The sequence below is a fragment of the Protopterus annectens genome, chromosome 8.part0, assembly GCF_019279795.1.
Source record: "Protopterus annectens isolate FY-2018-M chromosome 8.part0, PAN1.0, whole genome shotgun sequence".
In the NCBI taxonomy this organism is placed as follows: domain Eukaryota; kingdom Metazoa; phylum Chordata; order Ceratodontiformes; family Protopteridae; genus Protopterus; species Protopterus annectens.
This window is the reverse complement of record NC_056741.1, coordinates 1,202,989,618-1,203,017,334: the sequence shown is the minus strand read 5'-3', so window position 1 is coordinate 1,203,017,334 and position 27,717 is coordinate 1,202,989,618. Positions and strand designations below refer to the sequence as shown.

The 27,717-nt window shown below is 36.9% G+C and overlaps 1 protein-coding gene across 1 annotated transcript in view; it reads right to left on the bottom strand.

Moving 5' to 3' along the window:
• The window catches only part of LOC122809305 (tyrosine-protein phosphatase non-receptor type 18-like), a 1,521,908-nt gene that overhangs the window by 978,654 nt on the left and 515,537 nt on the right, over positions 1-27,717 (bottom strand). Inside the window, exon 6 of the mRNA XM_044080695.1 lies at positions 18,869-18,937. Within this exon, the coding sequence (XP_043936630.1) occupies positions 18,869-18,937 (69 nt within the window). The remainder of the gene's footprint in view (positions 1-18,868; positions 18,938-27,717) is intronic.

The following is a 27,717-nucleotide window of genomic DNA, read 5'->3' as shown; positions in this document are numbered from 1 at the left end:
TGTCTAGGGTGATTAGCTTGTGGTCGGATCTGACTGATGAGGAATTGACTCTGGTGTGGAACACCAGTCACCCATGTTGGTAATGACCAGGCCTAGGATATTGCTGTCTCTGGTGGGGGTGTGGATAAGGTGACTCAAGGCATTGGAATTTATGAATTCCAGAAAATGTTGAGCAAAAGAGTTGGTACATGAGTAGTTTTTCCAGTTAATGGTGGGGTAGTTGAAATCGCCCATTATTAGGGTATTGGGTTGTACCCTAATATTTTCCAGTGTGTCAGGAAATGAGGAGTGGGAATCCTGGGTCATGGTGGGAGATCTGTAACAAGTTACAATTTTCCCAGAGTTAGCAGCACTTGAATAATCTCAGATGCATTATGCTGAGTAACTAGCCTGGTGGTGTGGATATCCTTAATGAATATGGACACGCCTCCACCTTTAGAGTTTTGGTCCAGGTTAGGTGGCCGAAAGGTGTAGTATGAATTATAGCCTGGTAGTGCAGGGGTGCTCTCTGGAGCCTTGAACCAGGTCTTTGTCACTGCACAGATGTCGATGTTCTCCTTTTTAAGGAGTGCCTCGAGTGAATGCATTTTGTGGTTTAGACTTCTAGCACTGAGTAGCATTACCCTCAGATTTTGCTTGCTTGTACCTGTTATGGTGGTAAATTTGTCATTTGAACCTTGCCTAAAAAAAGGCACTATGGGGATGGCAAGAACCTTAGCCAGTATCCAGAATCCCAAGGGTGACAGGTGCAGGCCATCTCTGGCAAAGCATCGTGGTCTGTCGATCATGTCATCCCAGGAAGACAGATACTGGATCCCCTTAGAATGACACCAGAAGCTTAGCCAATTGTTGAAGTCAATCATTTTGCCCTTGTTATGTGGTTTCATCCTGAGTGATGGCAGGATGCTACTCTTGGCTAGGGTCATACCTGCCTAGGCTACAAGATCGGGGAATTCCTCCATGTCTCTTTTCATGTAGTCCAGGGAGGTATGTCTCAGGTCATTCACACAAACATAGACAATGACCAAGTCATATTTGTACTTATTGTGGAATGACCTGAGTGCGTGCATTATGTGGTGGATCCTGGCACCTGACAGGCAGTTGACAGTAACTTTCTCCTTGTTCAGCCTGGTGAGTGGAACATCAATGTGTCTGACTATAGAGTCACCTATGGCTAGAGTGTTGGGTATGTTGTTATACCTTATGGGCTGTGGTTGAGTAGCACACTGAGTTTGTGGGCTGTGTGTCATTTGGGTTGTATTGGGGGGTGGAGGTTGCCTGTGTTTCTGCTTTGGAGGTCTCTGTTGCTTGAGCAGATTTTTATTGAGAGCCTCCATGAATGTAGGTGTGTGTTTTGTGTTGCTAGGTGTGTGTTCTGGTGGTGTAGGTTTTGAGGGACTATGTGATGAGTGTGGCGTGGTGCAAGTGTTTACCTTCTCCTATTGACAGTCTAGTCCAGTCTTGGGTGAAGAGAGCTTTACTTCCAGTTTGGCTATACTAGTGCATCTCTCACAGGTTGTAGTGTTGGGTGGTAGGAGGTGAGGGTTGTCTGTGTACATGAGGCAATTGCTGCATTGTCCCAAGATGCCCATATTCATCAGGTAGACAGGAGAAAACACCGGGAGCTGACCCTTAGACATACCTGGATAGGTGCTTATTTATTAAGTACTAAAAACCGTTCTCTTCTAGACAAGTGAGGAAAGTTGAGTGCTGTAGTAATTTGTAGCTTATTTAGTGCTTACAACAAGTTCTGAACAACTGCTGAGCTCAAAGAAACAGATTTGAGTGCTAAAACTAAAAACTGGATAGATCTAAGGCAAAATTTGAAGAGCAGACTTTATAGCGCCGGGAATAGTTTAACCCTTGCTAAGCGGCGATGCATAACGTGCATTTTTTTTTTTATATAACAGTAGCAAATGAGCAAACTGATTTAAACAAATTAACCAATAAAAAGCTAAAAACTGAGCCCAGTTCCAGCAGTCTTTGATCAAACAAGTTCTAACTGCACACTAGGGTGCAGGGGAACCTTCTCCAAAAAAAGATGGTCTGGATTTTGTGCTGAAGTTATACAAACAAAGCTAGATTCAGCAGGTCTGAATTTAGTCTATGCTACAGCAAACAAGGCATACCAATTTCAGAAAGAAACAGTTCAAATAAGCAGGCACAACAAGCCTTTAACCAGAAACTCCCATCTCAGAAGGGCAGAATCTACCCTCTCCTCTCACAAGAGTGCAGACCACACCATCTTAATGTAAAATAACTGGCCCGAAGCCCAAGTGCTTATACCAGAACTAATACACTTTTTGAACAACAGACAATAAGCCTTCACTCAGCAACTCTCAACTTAGAAGGATGTAAGCTACCTGTCCTGTCAGAACAGTGTAGACCACAAACCTTCTTAATGTAAAACAACTGGTATGAAGCCCAAGTGCTTCAACCAAAGGCTTAGAATAACAGTTGCAATTTAATCAGGCTACTAATACTAGTAAATAACAGATACATGATATGGTAGGTCAGGTCACTATTAATTCCTTTTCCTCCCTGTGCTGTTTTGGGCCCAGTTTGCATAGCTCTTTTTAAACAAAATCACATTTAATTTCATTATATGAAATTACTTGGATGTTAACTGCACAATTTATCATCCCCTTTATTAAGTCAAACTGTTTTACATAAGATTTTATAGCTGCATCTATAATCTTTTCCATTTAAGAATACATTTTAGAATCTACACACAGTTTTTCAATTTCTATGTTAACGCATCCACAACTTATGTATCTATAAAATGGCTTATTGTTATGCTCAATATCTTTATATACATTTTCTTCAAATTTTGCCTTATCTTTCCTCACACTGTGATAAATACGTCAAAGTTATAGTTCAACCCCATTTCCATTTCTTCTAGTTTTATCTCTCTCATCTTAATTAAGTAACTTGTTCTTATGGAAGTACATCCTCCTGATATTGTGTATCTAGATACTGATGTTAATCATTCTGTTGATTGCATTTAAACAATTTCCCTTTGATAACTTGCCATGTTCATTCTGCAGTCTTTCCACCGACTGCATCACTTCATTTTATAAAACAACTGTTTTCCTTCCACATAGTCTGTTAACTTCTTTAACCCCATGATCACTGTACAGCTAAACTGGCAAGACTTGACATGAAGTAACAGTCATTTCCCTAGGAACACTAACAATGGCCAATATACACTGTTCTCTGATAGGTCTGTTTGCAATCTGCAGCAATTTTCTTCCTCAATATACACCGTAAATAATTTGCTTGCTGATGTTATAGAATCAATATTATTCCAGCTGCTGTCATTTAAGACCCCAGACATTATTATTTCCTCCCTCTGTTTCATGCAAGAAATGTATGAATTCCTTCAGGTTATCAGCACTTGACTTTGGGTGGTCACTGGTCTATACTCTCCAACAACTTTTATCTGTTCCATGATTGTCTTTATTGTCGTGGTTGCACAATGTATAGTACTGGTATCTTTAATCTCTGTCATAACACCTCCACCTGATTTTTCTTTTGTAAGGATGTGTGTTTCAGTAAAAATATTTATACCATGACATAACTGGTTTCCTGTCACTGTCCTTTAACCATGTTTCACAAACATTAACATCAATCATATGTGAATGTAGCAAATTTCCCAATAAAATCTTTATTACTAATGCTCCCAGTATTAACAACCAGCACAGATAAAGCAACATTTGCTATTTGTGAACTGCTAAATTTCTGACCTGACAAAAATTCTATCTTGCATTAGTCATATATTACAATATATCTGTTGTATGTCCTTACAAAAATATGGAGGAAATGTCCAGAGAGAGACAGGCTATATAGCAGGAACTCCCAGCCAGGAGTAATGCCCACGAATATGCAGCTATTTGCAGAATGACTACAAGACACAGGAAGTATGATTTTCTCAGTCTGATTGTTCTGTATCAGATATGTCAGTTAATGCTCTATCTTTATACCTTTGGAAAAGAACTCAGTTGAGATAAATGTAATTCAGCTCCTCTCCATGCAGTTATTGGTATGAACCCTGATATGTTTTTATGAGACAATATGACATGTAAGAATTTTTCTATCTTGGGCAACATACAATGAGGGCATATAATGTATTTTGAAAGCCAACAAATGTTATGTTATAGTCTTTTATAATGCAGAAATTATTCTGAATCCAAAATGAAATGCTCAGTCTCTCAGAACATAAACAGTGAAGTCTGTTAGGGTTTTCTGATACTGACACTTTACCTTTATTCTTGAAAACAAAGTGGTTAATATCTTGCAAGGTTAATAGGCTATAGGGCCCCTTTCCTTAGATGTCTATGTATTAGCCCATACTATGGTATCTTCCCGATCACCGCTTGCCATCCATCATGCTACACTTAGCTTAACCAACATCCCCACCTTTCTCCTTTTTCATTAGAGACCTGTAATTCCTATGCAGTCACAGTTCACAAAATATATGTCCTGAGAATGTTTCCCTTTACCCACTATTCTCTGCCCTCCTGTAATCTACTTACCATCTATATCACTAGTATTAACACTTCACGGTGCAGACATCCCACATAGTTACCCAACATTCTAGCCTTACTAGCTCCAGGTTTTAAAAATCCCTTCTCTCCATTTTCTCACAGGTCCTGGATCTTAGCAGCCACACCAAAAAACAACAAATCTTATTACTCTCTAGCCCTGGTAATTTATTCCTCTCTACACAGCAAATGTATCCGTTCCTAACCCGCCACCAAAATCCAGTCATCCCGTCATTATCTCCACTTCTCTCTATAAATCATAACTAATCTTCCAAGATAAAACAATTCCCCATGTCATGCAAAAATCCTTTATTCCTAATAAATCAACTCTGGTTCATGCTATGCTTTATCAAACTACTCATGTTCACAACCACTACCTAATCTCCTAAAATCAGGCATAATTCACCACAGTTATGCTTCTCACACCAAACTGTCTTCTTCCCTAGCCTGCTGCTGTTCCCCTTCCAAACAATGATGCCACATCTTCTCCAGATTTGGTGAGGTTCTATGTCTAACTAGATGGGAAAATTGTCATGTGCACCAATGTATTCCTACTTCCTAGTGAGCCCAAACTTCTATTCCATTGAGTAAACATCCGATATTTGCCACCATCTCCTCCTGCTTCGAACTCCTCATTTCCTTCACTGTGAAAAACACTTTCAGTGATGAAGTGTTTAATCTCCATGATCTAACTCCAGGTATCACTCACTTCTCCATGCCCCCATCCAGCAGTACCACCATCAATTTTTAGGGGTAAATTCCAAAACTAAAGCCATTTCAATTGATTAAAACACCTCAAGAAACTTTGGTAATGTCACTTCAATTCATGAGAGAACATGTCTGCAATCACCCCGTGCTCTTTAAAAAGAGTTTTTGTTTAGGATTCCTCAAGTAATCAGAAGGGGGGCTCTAGGACGTTTTAAAGAAAGGTAATCTTTTGCTTACCTTGACTTGGTCCTTCAAAATCAGGGATCGTCACAAATTATCCATCACAGAATAGTATGCATTGTACAAAGCATTCTGACCAATACTAGGGGTGGGTTTAGGAACATAAAAAATGCCTCCTAATCTCCTCTGAACTCTATGCTCTCCAGTTCTTGCCTCCCACTTCTGCTGTCCAAGTGTGGACATACAACTAATAAACAAGCCACATGACGTTAAAGCTTGAATGTTATAGGTGGACAGTGGAAAAAAAATGGTAAAATAGCCTCGGGGCGCTGATGCCTTTACTGAATACATTGCAGTTCCTTGGGCACCAGTTAGGTATGCATTCCAGAAGGAAACTGAGGAGCCTAGCCAACTAAAGCCAAGAAAAACTGCATGTGTTAGACTTTCTGATTACAGAATGCCATACTACAAACACCAGTAGTGAATTTATTATTGCCCACCCAGCTGCATATAGTGTATATGAATGCTGCCAATATGGTGTACTGGTTGACATTTACAGGAAAATTATTCCATAAATATGGAATTCATTGGATTATTGTGCCAATGTGTACTAGTTATGTTTTGGTGACTGTAAGGTCTTTGGTATGAATGTTTATGATTATTTAGTTTATTTATTTAATTAATTTATTTTGCATAGTCATAGAAGAAAGATAAAATCAGACCCAGAATGCCATATATGAGTGTGTATGAGACAAAATACAGTGAGAGGGCTTTAACTCTATCAGCACAGCTTAGCTAGCTTGAACCAGTATTTTTCGTGGTAAGAGATCTTTGAGTCCTTTGAATTTGGACAGGATGCTTAAAGAGGTACTTGCCAAAGGAGTTGTATTCTATGACGGATCAAATGGGGGAAGTACAAAGAGAGGTAGCAAACCTCTAGAGGGATCTCAACCTATTCCATAACATCAACAGAATGGTTTGGAGGGAAACATATATTTCTCAGAGGATACTGCTGCCATAGAACAGACTCTCCATCCACATAAACAGACTTCATCCCTGTCCATTTTTAAGCACAACTTTAATCTATGGATGGGAAATGGAAACTGTACCCCAGGATTGCCCCTGATTAAGAAAAAGAAGGAAAGAAAGAGAAAAAGATGAAAAGAATGAAAAAAGAAACAAAAAGAGGGAAGAAAGAGATAACGCCTGAAGGATGTAAAGGGATAGTGTTAAGAAAGCAAAGAATTCTGTTCATTATTCTAATATCTATTAAAAAACCTTTGATGAAATGGGAATAGCTTCTAGAAAAATGGAGTAAACTGAGCGTGGTGATAGGATCTCCTGTCTCTCTAATTCATGGTGTTACACAGATCTTTTCTTTCATGATCAGATGGAAAATTCACGGCTTAGGTGAGAAGTCATTCTGATGGTCAAAATAAACATGCATTGTTTGTGTTTGTGGTCATTTCCCAATATTTAGTAAAGTTCATTCTCTCACTGGAGTTTGGGCTCAGCTGAGTGCCCCATTAGTGAGTGCGTGTAGAACTAGTGGGGATAAATCTTGCATTATGCATGACCTGATAAAACAGATGGTTATGTAGACCAAGATTTAGATCCTTTTGAATTAGTTTTGGTCATTAAATGCTAGCTACTGAATATATGCACTTGACTACATGGCATGGACCAAAGATATCCTTAAGGGAGCACTTTGACTCATGTTATAGACCTATGACTAAATTTACAGATATAAAAACAATTAATACAAAAAAGCAAGCTTACTAACTGCAAGTTTAAAATGTCTCTGTGACTGTCTTGTCAGTGTTTTAGAGGTGGCTGTCCTGTTCAGGATATCCAAGCATTAGAATGGAGGGTGTGCTTGCTTCTTTGAATCCCTTTTGCTGGAACAGGTCATATACTAGCACTGGTTGATGGGGAGCATGGAATGCCTTTAACACTTACATGGTGCATGACATATGAAAAAACATTTGGATATGTGATCCAAGGTAAAAATCTTTTTGAATTTAACAGCTCAAATAGAAAATAAATGGAAACACAAAACTGCAAGATTAAAACCAAATTAACCTTGAGGGAGCCCATTTATCACTTTTAAAATATTTAAAATATCGATGAGAAAGATTCAGAATCCAGGAAAAATAAACTAAAATACACCACAGCAGAAGTATGAAAATAAACCAAAACAATATGATACATGTTACCTCATTTACTTTACATAGAAATGCCCCTTTGAATGGATTGCTTGAGTTTAAGTGGTGGCTGTCCCAGTCTAGAGCTTCCAAGTGTTATGCCGGTGGATGTGTCTGCTTCATTGGAATGGAGCTGATTGATGGGGAGCCTGTATTATATTCTTTGGAGTTTGGGTTACTTCACATGGCTCAGATTGGCTGATATTGCCCATATCTATGGCTTCCTTGACCATATCAAAGAAATTGATTAGAGAGAGTGGTCCAGATCTAGCTTAAACAAAGCTGACTTGGTTTGTATCAAGGCTCACTTTGTCACTATTTTTACCTGTATGATACATTTCTTGGAACTCCACCAATGATTTGGTAAGATTTATGGGTCTATAAGTACTTGGATCTGTGGTTGGGTCACCTGGTTGAAGTGAAACCACTATGGCAGTTCACAATGGGTGCAACAAATCTATATTTGGAGCTTACCAAGAAGCAGTAAGATATGTTATCCAGACCCATGGAAGTGGTGTGATACAGCAGGACTTGACAAAGAGAGATAATGGGGGGGTTAAGTTGGTAATGGTGACATTGCAGGCTGGGTTTATGGAGTGGAGCTCAAGCTAAATATGTCAGCAATGGCTTCAGAATCAAAGTAAAGCCACTGGATATTGCTTCAGAGCAGACTTAAGTGCTATGTCTGAAATTCCTGATATAGTAAAAGAAAGTCATGCAGTTGTCTTTGGCAGAAGAGGTAGCCCATAGTGTTTCATAATGTTGGTAACTAATTTAAATCCCTTTTATGGTGAAGAAAGTTCAGTATCTTAAATAAGGCAAGGCCAGTCTAGTTTTTCCTATTGCTGTATGATTTATCTGATAATTCTACCATAAGATTTTTTCCCTGAATTTTACATTGCATTGTTGGCATATAGGAACAGATGTCTCAATGAAGCTTTCTAGATAGGTGGAAAAATAGTTGAAGAATGCTGCAATTTGGGAGAGAGGTTTGCGGTGGGGCACACTGACATATCAATGATAGCTGAGAACATTATTTCTTTTATTTATGCCTTTTACTGGGAAAGTCTGATTAGAATTAAACCCTTTTTAGTGGTGGCCCAGACAGTAAAACTCCACATTTAATACCAGTTTTGACATATGCATAAAATACAGCAGTTGCATAATATCAGAAGGAATACAAAGTACAGGAGAGAAAATGGTTTACAATACCTTACATCAACATTTAGAAATAGAGCATGTACGTAGTTTGCATGGATATACACAATGTTGATCATTCGTTAGATATAGACACAGACTTTTATAAAGTAGAGAGACGTGACATGATAGTGAAGTATTTCCTACGATTTCTAGTAATTTAATGAAAAGAGGAGACAACTTCACTATGGACATTTTGGAAAGGGCGGTTGATGTAACACAGAATATGTTAGTAGTAGTAGTGCAACTGTGGCTGTGTTGTTACATTTAAGACTGAGAAGTAAAGTACATACGAAGTGAGAAATGTTTGAAATACTTGGATTGTTATAAGGAATATTAGTTTTGGAATGATGATGAGAAAAATGGGGATGAAACAATGACAGAGGGGGACAAGTGAGTCAGTGGTGGTTCTAATTAGAGAGAAGACAAGACTGAGTCTTGTCAATTAAATTGTTTCAGACGCAGGCTCTAAGTAAACAAAGTTAATTTTTGTGGGTTAATGAGCATCTTTCTGTGTATGTTTGAGTATAGAAGACTGGCTTTGCTGTAGTTTCCGAATATAGTAGATTTCTTCTGGTTTAATTTCTCCAAGTGTTTTGGGTTTCTACTACCATGACAGGACTGGACCCCATTCCTAAATCAGGCTAGGAGCATAGTTCATGAAAATAGTTTTGCTTCAATCATTAATATCATCCAAGAGTGCTCTTCTCAGCCCCCGCAATGTGCCCAGAACTGCCTCCTTCTGTAATTCATACAAGGTTACATGTATTGACGGCATTTCTAATTATGACTCAATCCTTTTTTACTAACTCCATTGTTTTTACTAATGTTGAAACTGTCTGTGTATATTTTTTGCATGTTGCTCTTGTTTCTGCTTCTAAATCCTGGCATTGTCTCTATTTGCATGTAATCAGTGGGTGCAGCAATTTCAGTGATCAATGATACTTATGACTGTTTTCATGGTCTACTATATCTGGTTTTCTTGCATCTATTTTTTTTTGGACAGCTGATAATGGGTGATCCCATGTGATATATACTTGATCATTATCTATAATGCTTTGTGTTTAATGTTTGAAATGCTTCTCAGCTACTTCTATATCATAGTGTTTGCACAATCCCCAGTGTAACAGTTTGGCCACATTCCTGTGCCTTTTGTAATACAGGCCCTTGCCTATGAGTGTATCACACCCAGCAATGACATGTGTGACTGCCTCTAGTTCTGTTTTACTGGACCTAAACTTGTCTTTTCTCCCACCTTTTCATTAACATTTGTAAACCAAGGTGTGGACTATACTTGGCTGCCATTATTAGCCCTTCATCTTTTGGTCTCAACTGACTCTCCTTAACCATTCCTGCATCAAATCTTGATCGCCTTGAGGTTGTTCAGGAGATCTGTATACTTGTCTCAATATTTATGGATTTCTCACTTTTCTTTCTTTCTCATCTAATCCTTTGCCTTCTATTCTTTGGATTTTGGCACTTTCAATTGCTGTCTGACCTTTGCTACTTCTGGTTTGATTTTCATTCCCATTTGATACTGAAATGCTTCTGCTAAGCTAAGTAAATATGTCATCTTAGAATTTTTCTCTTCATGTTTTAAAGCTTTCATTATATTTGGATCTGATAAGGTCAGCAGATATGCAGTTCCATTACTGCATATCTAATCAGTTTTGATGAGGCCCATACCTCCTTCAGAGCAAGGAATTTATCATCTTGTTATACATTGACTCTATATATCATTTGATAAGCATGGAGTATTTTTCTTGTTTTCTTGTCCAATTGATATAACACTTTTTGGGGCCAGTCAATCATCCCAAAACTGTAGGCTAGAAAAGGAAAAGCAAATTGGTTTATAGCTTGGACTTTATTCCTAGATGTCAACACGGTTTTAAATATTAGTTGCAGTCTTCTGAAATGTTCCTTACTGAGCTTTATTGTTATTTGTTCATATTTTATTGCCAATCCTTCATCATTCTCAAATATTTATACACTTTCTCCTTATCAAGTTTCCTTATAACACAGTCATAGCAGAGGTTGATATTTTCCTTTTGATGCAGCTTTCCTTTTCTAAATATTGATCTTGCACATCTATCAAATCCAAATGTCATTCTTATGACATCTGAATTATTTTTAACAATTTGTAGTTGTACTTTCAGCACCTCATCTGATGAACTATGTAACTTTAAGCCAAACAAATATGTACTTAATTCAAGTGTAGAGGGAGTGTTAGTACACTTGAATCAAATTATTTTAATGATACAGATATGGATGTGCTCAAGGGCCAGAATGGAAAGTAGATTCAAATTCTTAAACAAGATTTCTGGGATCCAAATTCTAACCATATTCCAATTTACTGAGGAAAAATCTTAATGGGTTAAGGACCTTAATGATTTAAAGACAAAATAAAACAACAGGAGTGAAAAAGAATCACCATGGAATATCCTCCTTTGAATTTTCACACATGGGATAATAATTTGCCATTGGTCATGGTTCAGCTGCAAAGTAGTTTGCCACTGTTGCATGGCCACTGTGACATAACTGACCAGTATAGGGTGTATCATATACATCTGCAAGAATTTCTTTATCTATTAATATGGCATGCTGTCAAATGCTTTTTTGTAATCTATCCATACTTAGATTTATTTCTTTTTTTACACCTCTATATTATGACACTTTTTAACAGCAAATGATCCTTTGTTCCCTATGACTTTGTTTTATTACCTTTTTGTTCTATTGCCATATTTAACTTTTTTTAAAAGGGTATAAATTCTGTCTGCATCAATTTCAGTATATAATTTCTATATTGCAGGATGGCAACTCATTGCTTTATAATTCTTAGGATGATTTGCCGGTTAATTCTTAAGGAGTTAGTTGATGTCTGTTCAGGATGTGCGTACAAATAATTCTTATGGAGGGCCAAATCTCTGTGTAAAGACATTAAATTTTAGCCAGAAGTTAGGTTCTGCATCTGGGCCTGGAGTTTTCCAGTTAGAACCTTTTCTTAATTTTGTGTCAATGTCTCTGGCCGTTACTTCATCCCTTTTCATGTCCTCTACATTTGAGCTCCTTACTGTTTATTTTAATTCTTCCATCCATTCAGAATATTTGTTATTATACAGGGTCTTCATAAATATTTCTCCAAAATGCTTTTTTTTTGGTGTGTGTTGTTTCTATTCCTTTTGCTTTGTTTCCCAGTTTTCTATAAAACCTTTTTGTGTCATCAATGGTTATTTTGTACTTTTCCTTAATAATTATCCTATTACCTCTAAGTTTCATACTTTCTAGGTTGTTTTGCTTGTGCTGATATTTTTAGTTTACTATTGGTAAAAGTGTATGATAGAGCCTGGTCTGTTTTGATACTGTGCTTTGCTTTTACTAGATCTAACTTTCTAAGCATTTTTGATGACCTCTTCCCTTTTCTTTTTCTAACAGTTATACTTCTTGTGTTAAGTGCTTTATATTTTTTTTCTCAATGGGGAGATTTCATGCTGGCATTTTACTTGTTGCATTCCTTTCTTTTGTTACTCTCTGCTTTTGTGGTAATTCTTTATCCATTATTAGTTTAGATGCACACTAATACTTTCTATTTATTTCTATTATATCTCTTAAATTCCTCTTAATAGTCATGATTACTGTGTTCATGTGCGCTATCAATCTTCTAGCATTTGGGGTCTCATTTACTTTCTGTAATCTATTTTTTCATCTATCTTAATATGTGTATTCAGCAGGACTAAATTAAGCAGCGTACTTACTTCTTAACTGAGAACATCTTTGTTCTCTGTTTTTGTGACTAATCTACAAAAGCAACATTGCATCTTCCTGTGACGTATCGTCTTCAGACATACCTGCTTCATCTGCTACTCCCTTGAATGGGAATCTGTTGGTCTCTCAATCTGCAACGTTACTTGCATCACAGATGCCACTTTTCCTGCTACTTCCCTTCCTGTGCAACGTGAGTTGCATTGCTCTACCACTCTCCTAGATAAGGCCTCAGTTTGGGAGGGTGTTACTGGCTCTTAGGGAGAAGATGACAGTCTGGAGATTGGACTTAACTGGAGAGACTGTGGCAAATAGTGGGGGATAGATATCGGCAATGATGAGTAGGACAAAGTCAAGAAGATTTGCACCTCTAATGGGAAGGTACACAATCTGGTCAAGGAAGTTGGCATTTATAAAGTCTAGTAGCACCTTTGCATACATATTATTGGTTGTATAGGTGATCCCAGCTGATGAAGAGTTAGATGAAATCACCTAAAAGCAGTGAATTAGGTTTAATGGATGTTTTTTTCCAATAAATTCAGGTATAAATCATGATTGACAGGAGACATTGAAGGGTATGTATGATTTGAACTGGATAAAAAAAGCTAGGAAATCACTCCACTGGTCACCCACAAGTAAAAAATAAAGTCCATTTTATTAAGCTCTTTTCATCTCTCCTTATAGGGAGACTTCTTCAGATAACAGACATGTACAAATACAAAGTTTAAATAAAAAAGTCATCAATCATGTGACACTTAACACACACCTCCATTTAAAGACACCCTTCCCTCTAACATCCACATATTATTAACTATAACATTTATTTCAATATTTTACAAGTAATGCCTTAAATATACTCTTACTAAAATATTTAGCCTAAAATTCATAATCAACATTATTTATTTCATGTATATTTTTATTTTTAATGTCTTCATTCTGATGAAAATTAAAATATTACAATATTAAAATAATTTATCCTGACCCATTCTGTCCACACGACAGCACCTTACAACCAGAGGTTATAGACTCACGTACACCTTTCATTACTCTACCTCTCTAGATTTTTCAGTTTAAGAATACACAAGATAGAATACACTTCATTCAATCCTCGAAAATGGCAGGAGTCTGTATGAAGCTGCCACCTCAGTTCAGGTTTCTCCAACATTAATGGATCGGGACCACCTCTTCCATTTGAAGTCACACAGTCAATAGCCCTAAATTTGAATATATGATCTGGAAATGCTTCAACATGTCTAGCTAGGGCACTTTCTTTTTTCATTTTGGAAATATAATATAAATACTCATATACTCTTTCCCTTAATTTGCGGTCCATTTTTCCAATATAGAAAGCCGGACAATGTTGGCACTGAGCCATGTAAACTACTCTACTCTAACAGTTGAAGTTATGTTTGGTCACATATTTCTCTTCCCTCAATGTGAAGCACTGGCCAACCTGCATGTGTTTGCAAAAGTTACACATATTACATTTACCCATACCTGTTCGTGTACTTACACCTTTTGCTTTGTATTGTAATATATTTTTCAGGTTTTGCCCTCATTGGAACACTATTCTTGATGCTTCACAGAATTTATGCCTGAGAACATTGTCATTCATAATTAATGACCAATTTTTGTTAATAAGGGAGTATAAAGCTGGAGCATTGACACTATATCCAGTAATCAGGGCTGTAGTACTGTATTTTCTCGTCCTTGGTACCACACTCATGTCCCCCACATTGTTACCTCCTATCGTACCCTTAATGCTCAAAATTGGTTTGTAAAAACCACCAGCCCTCTTATCCTGGACTGCTCTAATCAATTCATTGATTAGTTGTTCTGGATAATAAATAAATAATGTTGATTATGAAATTTAGGCTAAATATTTTAGTAAGAGTATATTTAAGGCATTACTTGTAAAATATTGAAATAAATGTTATAGTTAATATGTGGATGTTATAGGGAAGGGTGTCTTTAAATGGAGGTGTATGTTAAGTGCCACATGATTGATGACTTTTTTATTTAAACTTTGCATTTGTACATGTCTGTTATCTAAAGAAGTCTCCCTATAAGGAGAGACGAAAAGCGCATAATAAAACAGACTTTATTTTTTACTTGTGGGTGACCAGTGGCTGGTAAATGGAATAAAGTGTCCTGCATGGCGGAGGTAGCTTTCACTGAAATCAAATGTCAGACAGGATTATTTGAATGGTATTTTATAATGTTTCCTTTTTGAAAATAGCATTTACACTTCTGTACTCATACTTAAAGTCAAGAAACATTTTCCAAAATGATAAGTATTTAAGCACCATAAAAGGTATAAATTAATTTCAATGTGTAAGCTGTACGTTCCAGGTAGAAATAAACATATTTTGCTATTCCAATTATTTTATGAACAGCCCATCATACTTTTATGCTAACACCATCTTACTTACATTTACTAGTTTGTCTTACTCTCAGTTAGTGACAGACAGAAATAGTTGTAGTTTAAAAATATTCTTCCTTTCATCACTGATAATTTATCTAATTAGTGCACTAGAAAATAATCTTTTCATAAGCAAATAAAAGCATAGACAAATAATTGCACACACACAAAAGCATGATCTTTTAAATGTAATCTAGTAGGTTAGCTGGTTTCGCACACAAACCTTCCCTCTTGAATTATCTTTTGACTAGGTATACCTCAGCTGACTGACTGTGATCAAGGGAAAGAAATTCTGCACATGGTACAGTATTCAGCCTGTTTCTCAAACACACATACAAGTTATTGCTGCCTTTCTACAATGTACCTTGCAGTCCCATCTGTAGCACATCATGTGATTGTATGTTTCACATCTGCTAAAACTGTTCCTTCCTTAACAACATGTCTCACATATACTAAAGCTGCTCTTTCCTTGACAACATGTCTCACAGGGTTCCTATTAGAACGCCGAAAGCTTAAAATAGTGAACGACCTAAAGGTCGAAATGCCATATCTCAATCTGCTTTTTGTGAGATTGCGGTACAGTGAGGATTGGAATATTTGCGCTTTCCTCACTGTAGTGCAATCTGGGAGTTGGTACATATATTTAGTGGGGGGTGCATTTTCGACCTTTAGGTCGTTCGCATTTTTGGATTTTCATTTATGTAATATAGACCCGTCTTCACATCCACTAAAACTGTTCTTCCTTGACAACACACTTGTATGTGTCACCTCCTCCCACCTTTTATCTTGCTGTTAAGGTTTCACAAATTAGCAATATTTTCTCACCTCTCCACTAGCTGTTGTTTTCCACTAAAAAGGCATAGCATGAGTACTTCATATAAGCAAGGCATAACACTGTGTAAACCAGCATTTTAGGTACACTTGTACATTTTCAAGTAATCCTGCATGAACAGCAGACAGTAGATGCACTATGCAAAATTAGTGTAAAATCATGCTACTATTGACATATCTTGCAATTTGTACAGACGCTAGGATGATGTGGACAATAGCTGTCATGTCTCACTTTCTGTGATATCAGTCTGTGTATCTCTCTGTCTCATTTTGGATATACAGCCTCTTCCATTTCTTTCTCTGCATAATCTATGCTAACACAGGCTGCAGACGACAGATATATATGGCAAGAATGTTTGACATATATCTAGCCCCTGCACACCACTGCCACTGTGTTACTTACCTATACACACCATTAGAAGGCAATTAACTTGCAAACTCTTTGCAGAAGATATTCCTGTGGTAGTAGAAGTCTACTTTTTTATTTTCTATTTGTTAACTGGTTAAACTCACTAGGCACAAGACTCTTATTAAGGGTGACCTGGGAATACTGTCTGGTTAAGTGACTTGCACAGTCAACATAGTAGATACATGGAGGTCAGGGGTCAAACCCTGCACTGCTGGATGAAACTGGTTAACGGTTCATAACCTTAATCTTATGCACTAATTTGGGTTTGCAATTCAGGAAACAGTGTCTCAGAAGTGAACAGACATTTTTCATGATATGTAATGTGAAACGTTCCTTATGCAATGCAGACCATGATTATCAATCCTAATTTTAAATAATTCACATTTGATTACAAAAAAAGCTATAAACCAAACTAAATTACATTCACACAGTTAACTGCCACTACAGTGAGATTCATTTTATAGATATACAGATTATTTATTCTCTTTTGTAACATTCTAAAATTGTATTGTAGCTTGCTTTCTTTTCTAAATAAGATTTTCTGTTAATGTATTAGAGTACGTGAAACTCACATGCTCATATTTTGATATGGTGTTAGTGGCAAAACAGTCTTGCTGTTATTCTTAATAAGCTTGACTTAATTGGCCACAGCAAATGATTCAAACAGCCTAAACTACACATTTTATTTGGTGATTTTCCATAGGGTTAATTCAATCTGGATTTTGCCCAATAGATTCCAGGTTCAGGATTCAATTCCAACTTCCATTCATTGCCTATGTGGAGTTTGCATGTCCTCCCCATGCCTGTGTGGTATTTTTTCAGCTATTTCACTTTCTTCCTATCTCTGAAAACATGCTGGTTAATTGGCTACACTAAACAGTCAATTTATTGTTTATTTTGCATTTGCCCCTTTTGGCACAGGACATAGCTGAGAAGAGTTTATGTAGCTGCCTACTTATGGCTCACAAATTATAAAATCAAAACAAAAATAAATTATTTTCCCTACTTTAGGACTTCATAAAGGAAACCCATCTGTTCATGGAGCTAGATTTGGATTTGGTTCACAGAACAAAACATATCTTTACATAGACTTTAGCACGAAAGCACAGATGTTGGGTGTATACACTAGGTCTTTATCATACGAGGGAATCACACAAATTGAGAATGCGCATAATATCTAACGTACTGGACCTCAAAGTGCTTTTTCTGAGATTGCTGTACAGTGAAGAATGGGATATTTGCCCTTTCCTCACTGTAGTGTGATTTCTGAGTTGGAATATATATTTAGTGGGGGGTGTGGGGGGAACAGCCCCTCACAATAGGAAGTTCGAGGTCAGGTATATTCGATATTATGAGCGTTCGCAATTTGTGTGATTCGGTCATATGATATAGACCCGTATACACTTCCCCATGTATTTCCGGAAACATTACACATCTTTATGCATAGTTCTTCCTCAAGGGATTCAACATTGCCAATGCCCATGTGCTAAATGGTATACTGTCTGTGAGCAGAGAAGGAAAAAATATTGTACTGTGAATGGCTGGCCATAGATTTTATGTTCTGGTGGGGGCAGTATAGATAATATCTCTGCTTTGACGTGGATTTTGAAAAGTAAATACTAACTTATGTAAAATGGCCCAAGTCAAAGTCTAGAAAGTTGGCAAACAGCTATAATGATGGTAGATTCTTCTGAAGATGACATCTCCATGTAAATGTGGTGAACAGTGATACAAGACTTCAGTTAACTTTGCCTAGCTAATTACCTGATGGAAATAGGAGGTTAAAGTCACATTTAAAATAAAATGGATGCACCTGACACTTGGATGCAAAACTGTAAACATTTACAATTTTCAAACTGTAATATAGGGCATCAGATAAAGTGGATTTTTCTTAAAAGAAATAAAAGAAAAAAAAAAGCAAACAATTATAATTAGTGCAGAAGAAAATTGTAAAAAAAATAAATTTTTTCTTCAGAAATATTCTTGGTTTTAGGTATTGCTTATTTTCAATAAACATGTTTTTGTTAAGCTTGTCAACACAGTTTAAGACTAATATATATTCACACCATAACAGGTGCTGTTTGATTCCATTATAAGGTTATATGCAATGCAACTATGTTGTTCTAAAATAATACAGCATATCTATTTAAAGTTAAACCAACCTGCATGTAATCTGTTATAAAGTTACACACATTTACTGAAGTAAAATGAAGAGCAAGTTCCTCCATAGTTGTTTGTCTTATAAGGAGTCTTTAATATATGTTGAGAGTCTGAATGTGTTTTCAGGACCTATTTAGAATAAGCTGTGCTATAACAGCCGAAGATCTTCGTGTTTGATTATTTTTGATATCTGAAAACCTCACTACACAATCAAGCCTTGTGGTTGTAAAGCAGTCTGATAACTCGACTTCCTCCCTGGAAAATTTATAAATGGCCGCTGTCATTCTCAACATGATCAATGCATTCTTCAGTATTTTATGTTCTGCATCGCTTAACTATTAGTTATATTGAACTTGTATATCACCCACAGATCATCTTTCATACTCAGGATTGATCAAAACAGTATTACACTGCAATATGAAAATCAATACAAATCTACTAAAGGCAGTCTTACATTAGTGACAGAGAAGGGCCCAAACTGAGAAGTTTTTCCTTCAGAGCTCCAGTAGCATTCACATTTTCTCTGCAAAGAAAAATAGAAATAGAGTTAGATTCAGTTTGAAATAACACTTTTGAACAAATAGGGTTGAGAAGCACCTTTCCAGCTGGAATACTTATTAATTTATTACATTCTGTAATTGTATAAGGAACAGCTATTCAATTTTCTACAGAGACACAGAGAAAATCATATAAAGCATATTAAAAATGAATGCAGAATATCAGCCAATTTACAAGGTACAATAAGACAGTGCACATTCCACAAATAGCTGGTAATAAAGTAAAACACACACAGGCTTTTTCCAATGTATTACTATATGCTTTAATTAAACAAATGAAGGCTAAAGGCAACTGTGTAACTGACACTGCTTTCTCTATTTAATCTTCACCTTGGTGTGTTTTTTTATTAAAAATGAATTCGGTATTCACTTGGCATGTATGCCAGATCATAGCTGACAGTATGATTTAAGTAAGAGAGGAGATATGGTATAAAGTAGTCATAAAAGTGCATAATAATGCATAATGAAATTAAAAATGAAAACGTATTGCCACTAAGAACATATCAAGACAGTCATAAAAAGGCAGGTGATGATTATATTGAAAAATGTGCAGGTTAACACAATGATTACAGATATGTAAAATTCAGAATTTGAGAGGATGAGTTGTTATTGCCTGCTGTTTCTGCAGCAAGTTATTTTAATACAGGAATAAGTACTTATTTGAGTAAATACTGCAGTTTCCAACTCTTGCTTGATAATCACAGATTTTCACTGAGGACATAGCATGAATGAGGATCTCCTTCAAAGGTATGTGCTTTGCACACGGCACATTATGCATCACTTGATGTGAAATCCATAAGTGTGCAGTGCTAAATCATTCTATTTTTCCGATGGTCCCATGGTCTTTATTGAATGACTTGTGTGCTACTATTTAAAGTTCAAACCTTGTATTAGCAAAAACTAGCTGTAAGCAATGTTATAACATGCAGTGCTGGCTATGTAAGGAGAATATGACAGCCTTATCCATGTCTCCTTGTGCTAGAGTATTACATCCTTCATCAAGCCTCCCATCACGTCCATGAACCATTCAAACTGGCATTAGCATCCCACATTAATCCAAGAAGTAAGTCTCTTCATTTTGAAGGAAACAACAGAGGTTGCCAAGCAATGATGGCAAGAACAAGTCCTAGAAGACCATTATTAATGGCTAGCTCTATTTTTTTTACCCTCCAAATATGTGCAATGCATGCTACACTTAGCCATTAAGTAGGGGGTGCATTCTTCTTCGCCATCATGATAACAAGCTCTCCTGGTCAAATTCATATTCCTCCCATGAAGGAAACGCATGGAGCTGTTCTTAACCAACTCACTTTCTTAGGCAACATTAGCTGATCCTCTCCACCCTATCCGTGGACAGCCACTTTTAATTTTATCTTATCTGTTTAAGGTGGTTAACCAAGGTAGCAGACTGATCCAAATGGGCAACATTAGCTGATCCTTTCCACCCTATGCGTGGACAGTCACTTTTAATTTTATCTTATCTGTTTAAGTTGGTTAACCAAGGTAGCAGACTGATCCAAATGGGCAACATTAGCTGATCCTCTCCACCCTATCTGTGGACAGCCACTTTTAATTTTATCTTATCTGTTTAAGGTGGTTAACCAAGGTAGCAGACTGATCCAAATGGAAATTCTAAGCAGAGGAGGAGTGGAAGAAAAGGAACTAGATTTACTCACTCTGGAAGAGATGAGGAGGAGGAAGGCAGGCTGATGCTGCTACTTTAAACAGATACTGTATGCAGTGTGTATATTGGCGTCCAACCTGAAGAGGAAGAGAGATCACAAGTACCACGAGGATGGGTAGCAACTCCACTCTGCACACAGAGAAAAATGTCTGCGTGAAAAGGTCTGTGGATGAATGGAATATGTTTCCAGAGGTATTGGTGGACTATAGAGCTTCCAGCACTGAGAGAGATTTTATCTGAATAAAATATTACTGTTAACAAAACTGCTTGGTGGATTCCTGGTTATGTGTGCTCTGTTGTTGCTGCATCTGGTATGTGGTTCTACTGTGGTTTCTAATTGGTGGACTATAGATCCGCTGAAGTTTTCATAAAGCCATACAAGATGGAGGAGGACTGGATGTAAGTATAACGGCTGTCCTAGTTTTATCAAAAGGGCAAACTATGTGGACAAATTCATTTTTCACCAATACAATATGCACTGTAATGAAACCCAATGACTAGCTTTGCAAAGTGAGCACCAAAGTATACTCTTCATTCAGCAATGTCACTTACACACATACAACAATGACCCAAGTACCAACAACCATGTGATAATCCCCTGAGAAAGCAGCCCTTCAGTTGTGTCCAGTTTTGAAGACCTTACAATAGGAATGGAAGGATTTCAAAACTATCAATGGTAAACATAAGTTGGAAAGGATATAAGTATAGATGAAAGGCTATTACCAAAGACTAGTAAACAGAGGAGATAAGAGGGACATACTAAGGATGCATATGGTTGCATCTGATAGTTATAAAGGCATCATCCTAGACTTGAAAGACAGTAGGGGGATGATGGATTGCAAACAGCAGACTGTCAGGACCAACTAGTTCCTGCATCTGTGAAGCTACTTCCTGACTGTAAGGGTTGGGGATCTATGGGATGAAGTGTCAGCAATGGAGGTAGAGAAGGCATTCAGATAGGTAAGTGACAGCCAGAGAACAACTAAGGTAGGTGGGAAGGACTGAGAGGACATATGATGTTAAAAGCACTTATGGGTCAGTCTAGAGAGTCTCACTGTCTCCTTAAGACATCAACCAAATGAAAGGTAACCAGTCTCCCTTTTCTATGATCTGCTGTGTTCTCTCTCTAGTCATTATTTTACACTTCTATCACCTTATGAATTATTCCACATCTAAATCAATCTTTACTTTTTCCATGATACAAAGTGAAATGCCTTACTAATATTTATGCATACAGTATCTACATCCCCGTTTTGTATACTGCTTTGGCTACTCAGTTAATACACTTAATTAGATTTGCCTTGTATGACCTTACTGATGAGTACATTCTGCCCCAGTTGCAATGTCCCACTGATTTCCAAACATTTTAAACTTGTTTCCTACAAAAACTGAAAAGCTGATATGTTGGCAGATTTTGTTCTGCACACATTTTTTATATTTGCCTTTTTCTCGCTTGCAGAAACTTCCTACAAGACTGCCTACTATTGCTCCTACACTCATTTAGTTAACAAAAAAAAAAAAAAAAACTAAACTTGTCTCTAGTTTCATTTTCACTAAAAAGTAACATGAAGAACATAGGCCACAACGGACGTCAAATGTGGTAATTCACAATTCAGAATATGTGCGTATGGTTTGCTTCTGAAATAATTTCTTTAAAAAAATTAAAACTTAAAACATAGCTAAACTACAAGAGGAGCAAAAGGCTTCAAACAACTTTAAAAGTAAACAGAGTCTACAGGGAAGTAATGGGTTTCCTTTTGCTTTAATGTAAAGGAAACCACAACCAAAGAAAATACTTGTGGTTTGCTTTCTCTCAGTAACAGACTGGCCCTTTCAATATCTGTTATACTATTTAGCTTTAGTCACCAAAGATAAACTCTCCTGCATATTTTCAACACCCTATGGTTCTTTTCTCTCTCGTCTGTCTATATGTCTCTCTCTCTCTAACAGTCTGAATGTCGTTTCATCTGGTATCCTTTAGGAGCTGCTTAAGTAGCTGCACGAATGTTTTCACTGTACATTACTTCAGAGGGGAAAAGAGATTTTATTTCCCAAGACAGAGATACCCCTCATGGATTCCTAAAGGTTTTTCATAAACATTACCTTTAGAAGACTTGATAGTTGGTAGACCCTACATATCCAAAGAGCAGGTCATTAAAGCCTTGTCCAAGGCAAAAAAACACAGCCTTTATGGGACCAGACAGCTTCCCAGGCTGTCTTCTAAACAAGCTAAAACATGAACTAGCATCACCATTAAGTACCATATTCAATCATAGTCTAACCACAGATTTGTTCCTGCAGAATGGAGAACAGCAACTGCTATTCCCCTCCACATAGGTGGCCTAGCAACAGACCAGGGGAATTATAGACCCATAACTCTGACCAACCTCATCTATAAGGCCATGGAACATATCATAATGGACCTCAATAAATAAAGACATAGGCAACCTCCAAATCATGGATCCAACTAAATTCGGCTTCATCAAGGGCTGCCTGTTAAACCTGGTGAATTTCTTCCAAAATGTGACCAGAACCATTGACGAGGGCAAATCTGTGCATACAGCATACATCAACTTGACAAAGGCTTTTGACACAATCCCACACTCAGGCATTACTGATAAACTTAGCAAAGTGAATGCAAACCCCTTTGTTGTAAGATGGGTTGCCAACTGGCTTACAAACTGGACACACACTGTCAAAGTGGGCGACTCCACTACTGGAGTGCACATGGGTCAGTGCTGGGCCCCGTACTGTTTGGTATATACTTCTCTGAAGTTCAGGCCAAAACTAAGGGGTTGTGGCTGACCAAATTTGGGGACAACTGCAAACTGGGTGCAATTATCGAATCCCCATATGATGTCAGTATAATTCAGAAGGGTCCTGTGCAGACCGTCAACTGCTATCTTAGTCACAGTTTCAAACTGAATTGCAAAGAAATGCATCATTCCCTTCATCAAAAACAATGTCCCTTCACACCAGTAAATCAACAACAATACCCTACGTACCCGCAAAGTGGTAAGGGATCTTTGATCACAAGTTGACTGCGACCTTAGCTTACAGTAAGGAAGGCTTTCTATGTAGCACACTTGATCAGTAAAGGCATTGCCTCTAAAGCAAAAGAGGTTTATAACCCCACTATACTCATCACTAATCAGGCACATAATTGAGTATAAAGCCCCTTTTGGCATGTCCGTACAAAGCACCTGCAGCAATTGGAAAGACCTCAGAGGTTTCTAATTAAGAAGATAAGAGACTCCAGCACATGCCTTACACAGAATATCCCTGTTACTATACTCTGTATTGTATAGACTTCTAAGGGTAGACTTACGCCTGACTTACAGAGCAATTTCAGACCCAAACCTAATGAATTTGCTTCACATCTGTAAATCAAATAGAGCTAACCATTCCAGGGGCCTAAATATGGCTTACAACTTGAATAGGACATGCTAGAGTGACAGATTTGTCTCCCAGCAACTACTGCATCTTTGGAGTGGGCTACCAATTCATGTAAAGCAGAGCACCTCTATGACACTATTCAAAAGGAGCCTGGATGAGTGGATAGGGCACCATAAATTCTTACCGGGATAGTGTCCACAATCTTTTTGGACACAGGCAATCATTACTAAATACAGTCCTGGGTATTGACTAGAGTTTCTATGGTATTACATTGGGATGAAATGGCAAGGCTTGAAATGATCTCTGGGTTGATAGCCTAGTAAACTCCTATGATCCTATGATAATATAAAGGAAATATGCAAAGAAAATCTACTTGCTCAATGTACATTTAAATGAATTCTAGTTGCATCATTTCAAATGGACGCTTGCACATCATTTCTGATTTTACATAGTTTATTGCCCTTCACCTCTCTTTCACTTTTTATCCCAGACTTTCAACCATTCCGTTTTTGTAAAATGCTTATGTCTCATTCATTTTATGCACACCAAACAATGCTTTAAAAACAGAATTCAGAATCAGGAAAATAAGTGAATTATTGCTATCTAATAGAAATCTGTGAAAATTCCACAAAAACTCACAAAGACAATGACAGAGTGGAATACTACTGATATTTATATTAAACATGACACAAAGTCGCCATGATACACAATATGTTTGGTATGCAAAACTTCTTTGTATGTTTGTGGGTTGTTAAGTGCAATCTTCAGAACTGCAAGAATTTAAGTGTGATTATAGAGAAATAAGTCCTAAATTTCAGTATCTTGCAGTTATCCATTCTTCAAGGTACAGTGACCTTGATGTTAGTGTACGCAAGTATCAGACGTATGCAGCACATCATGAAAAAAAGCTCACAATGTGTAACAAGGAGTTTCATCCTGCTCTTGTTTTAAGAAGAACATACTTAATTTGTTATATTTCAAGGCTTGTAATACCGAATCTTAAACTTCCCATAGGATGCCATAAAAAAGGCCAAAGATATAAAACATTTCATAACAAATTTTCAAACTGAATTTTGACAACATTACAGACTGTAAACTCCTTAAACATCATCAGTATTGTTCCTACCAGTGGAAACATTTTTTAACCAAATAAGCATTTTTTACAGCTATGGAAAAACACAACCTTAAGGAGTTGTGCATAATGATTTGTAAACTAAAAAGTTCCTAAATGCATTCTTCATGGGGCACAGAAGATATGTTAAAATAGTAAATAAAGAGAAACTGACGCCAGTGCGTGGACTGTTCAAACTGGTGTTGCAGTGCTAACATTACTATACACACCAGCCTTATTACATCTATAAAATGTCCAAGGTAACTATGTGAGTACTCTTTAATGGCTGTGTCCTGAAGGATGTTAATAAACTTTATGTCACAGTAGCAGTTCATAGGATCATAGGCTTAGAGGTAATTACTAGACAAGAGACCAATATCTTTCATTTCTGTCCCAGTAACATTTAATATCTCACACCTATGTAGACTGTGAAGCACAGTCATCAAAACTGAAAAAGAAAATGGAACTTCCACAGGCTTAATGCAATCCTGCAATAAGGAAACTTTGATTAATTAAGATGGACCATAGGCTACAAAGAAAAATAAATGCAAGCACATAATTACACCACCACAATTTTTCTAAACCATCTCTTTTATCGCTGCTACTAAATAAATCTATTTACAGCATTTAACATTACAACATTCATATTGTCTTTATGATGTTAGTATTATCATTCTAATAACAAAAAAATCCATATTGCTTATAAACAAATGGCCAGCAGATGCTCTATAAATATTATGGAGAGAAATCATATAATAGTTATACTTAATCTATTTATTCTCACTCCACAACTCTTGGCAAGTTTGGCAGTTGTTGTATATTATTTAAACCAGTCACAGAGGGATGATAAAATCAGCAAAAGGAGAGAAGTATTGCTGGAACTGAATTCATCCTCAAGTCTTGGTTAGGACCTGCATGAGATGGACCCTGTTTTTCACAAAATCTCACCAAGGTGACACCAATATATAGACTGTATTTTACATAGCATATATCAAGGACAGAGGCAGGTTAATAAGTAAAGAAGATAGCTGGGAGCACAAGTCCCAGGAGAAAAAAATGCCCAATCCTGGTAGGCACACTGGTACCAGAACTGGAAAAAATGATGGAATCTTCAAAACACAGAAATATTCCTACAATGGGGCTAGGCCAGGGCTAGGGGAATAATGGCACCCCACTGTATAAGGAAGTAGCAGTCCACAAAAATCACAAAAAACAATAGGTCAGAAAGAGCCATGCAGACAATAGAGTGGACTATTGAGGATAAAAAGGAAATTATGTATGGTTACTATTATGCAAAAAAGTTCATAATTTCCAGACAAAAGTTATACAAAAAGATTGAGAGAGAAATTAGAGGAAAGAAAAATACTTCCACAAGAAAAACTGTCAGAAGCTTCAAATAAAAACGTGTGTTCATTAATACAACAGATCCATGAAAAACACTATATAGACCAAGAAACCTTGTGCCGTTTGGAAAAAGAAGGAAATGAGGAAGTACGAAAATTTAAAGACATTTGAAGGGTATAAACAAGAAATATGGAAGTGGGAAAGAAAGAGATATATGATATGGTGCAATATTTATGCAAAGGAGAAAGCCAAATTAATCAACACAAAAAGGCAGCCCCAAAGATATTCGAAGAAAAATACAGGCAAAGACATGCAGATATGGAAAATTTCACATGCACAAAAATAAATAAACAAAAAATAAGATTACAAAGGGGGAATGTAGAACAGAAGCTTAGTCAAGCAGAAGTTAAAAAAAATAGAACCTGAAGTTATGGAATATTTGCGAAGTGAAGGATCCAGTGTAGAAAGTCTAACACAGATTACATCACAGCATGATGGAACAACTAGCCCCCAAAGTAAGGTTAAACAAGAGGAGCAGGAGACATCTGAAGAAGAAATATGGACATGGGAAAGAAAAAGAGACTTAATATGGTGCAATCTTTATGCAAAAGTGAAAGCAAAACTAATCAATGCAAAAGAGCAGCACCAAAGATATTTGAAGAGAAATAAAGGCAAGGACATCCACATATGGAACATTTTACAACACAAAAAATAAGAAAAAGAGGAAAAGTAGAAAAGAGGATTAATAATGGAGAAGTTAAAGAAACAGAAACTGAGGTTATGGAAAATTGTACAATACAAAAAAATAAGAAAACAAAGAGGAAAAGTAGAAATAGGATTAATAATGGAGAAGTTAAAGAAACAGAAACTGAGGTTATGGATTACCTGCAAAGTGAAGGACTTAGTGTAGAAAATTTAACTCAGATAATAACACAACAGGATAGAGCAATGGATACCCAAATTAAAGAGAAACCAGGGGAGAGGGAAACATCTAATCAGTTGACATATAAAGATAATTTGGAGCCTTCCACAGGAAACCAGTACAAAGGTTCAGTTGGAACTATACAGTAAAGGAAAGAACAGGAAACTGTGGCATGGAGTTACAGGCCAGTAAGTTCCCATATGAAAGAGCATTAGAGGAAACTAAAGAGAACATGGCACAGGAAGATGCTCTGGAACTTTCTAAAGAATGTCCACAGGAAACTGAGAAT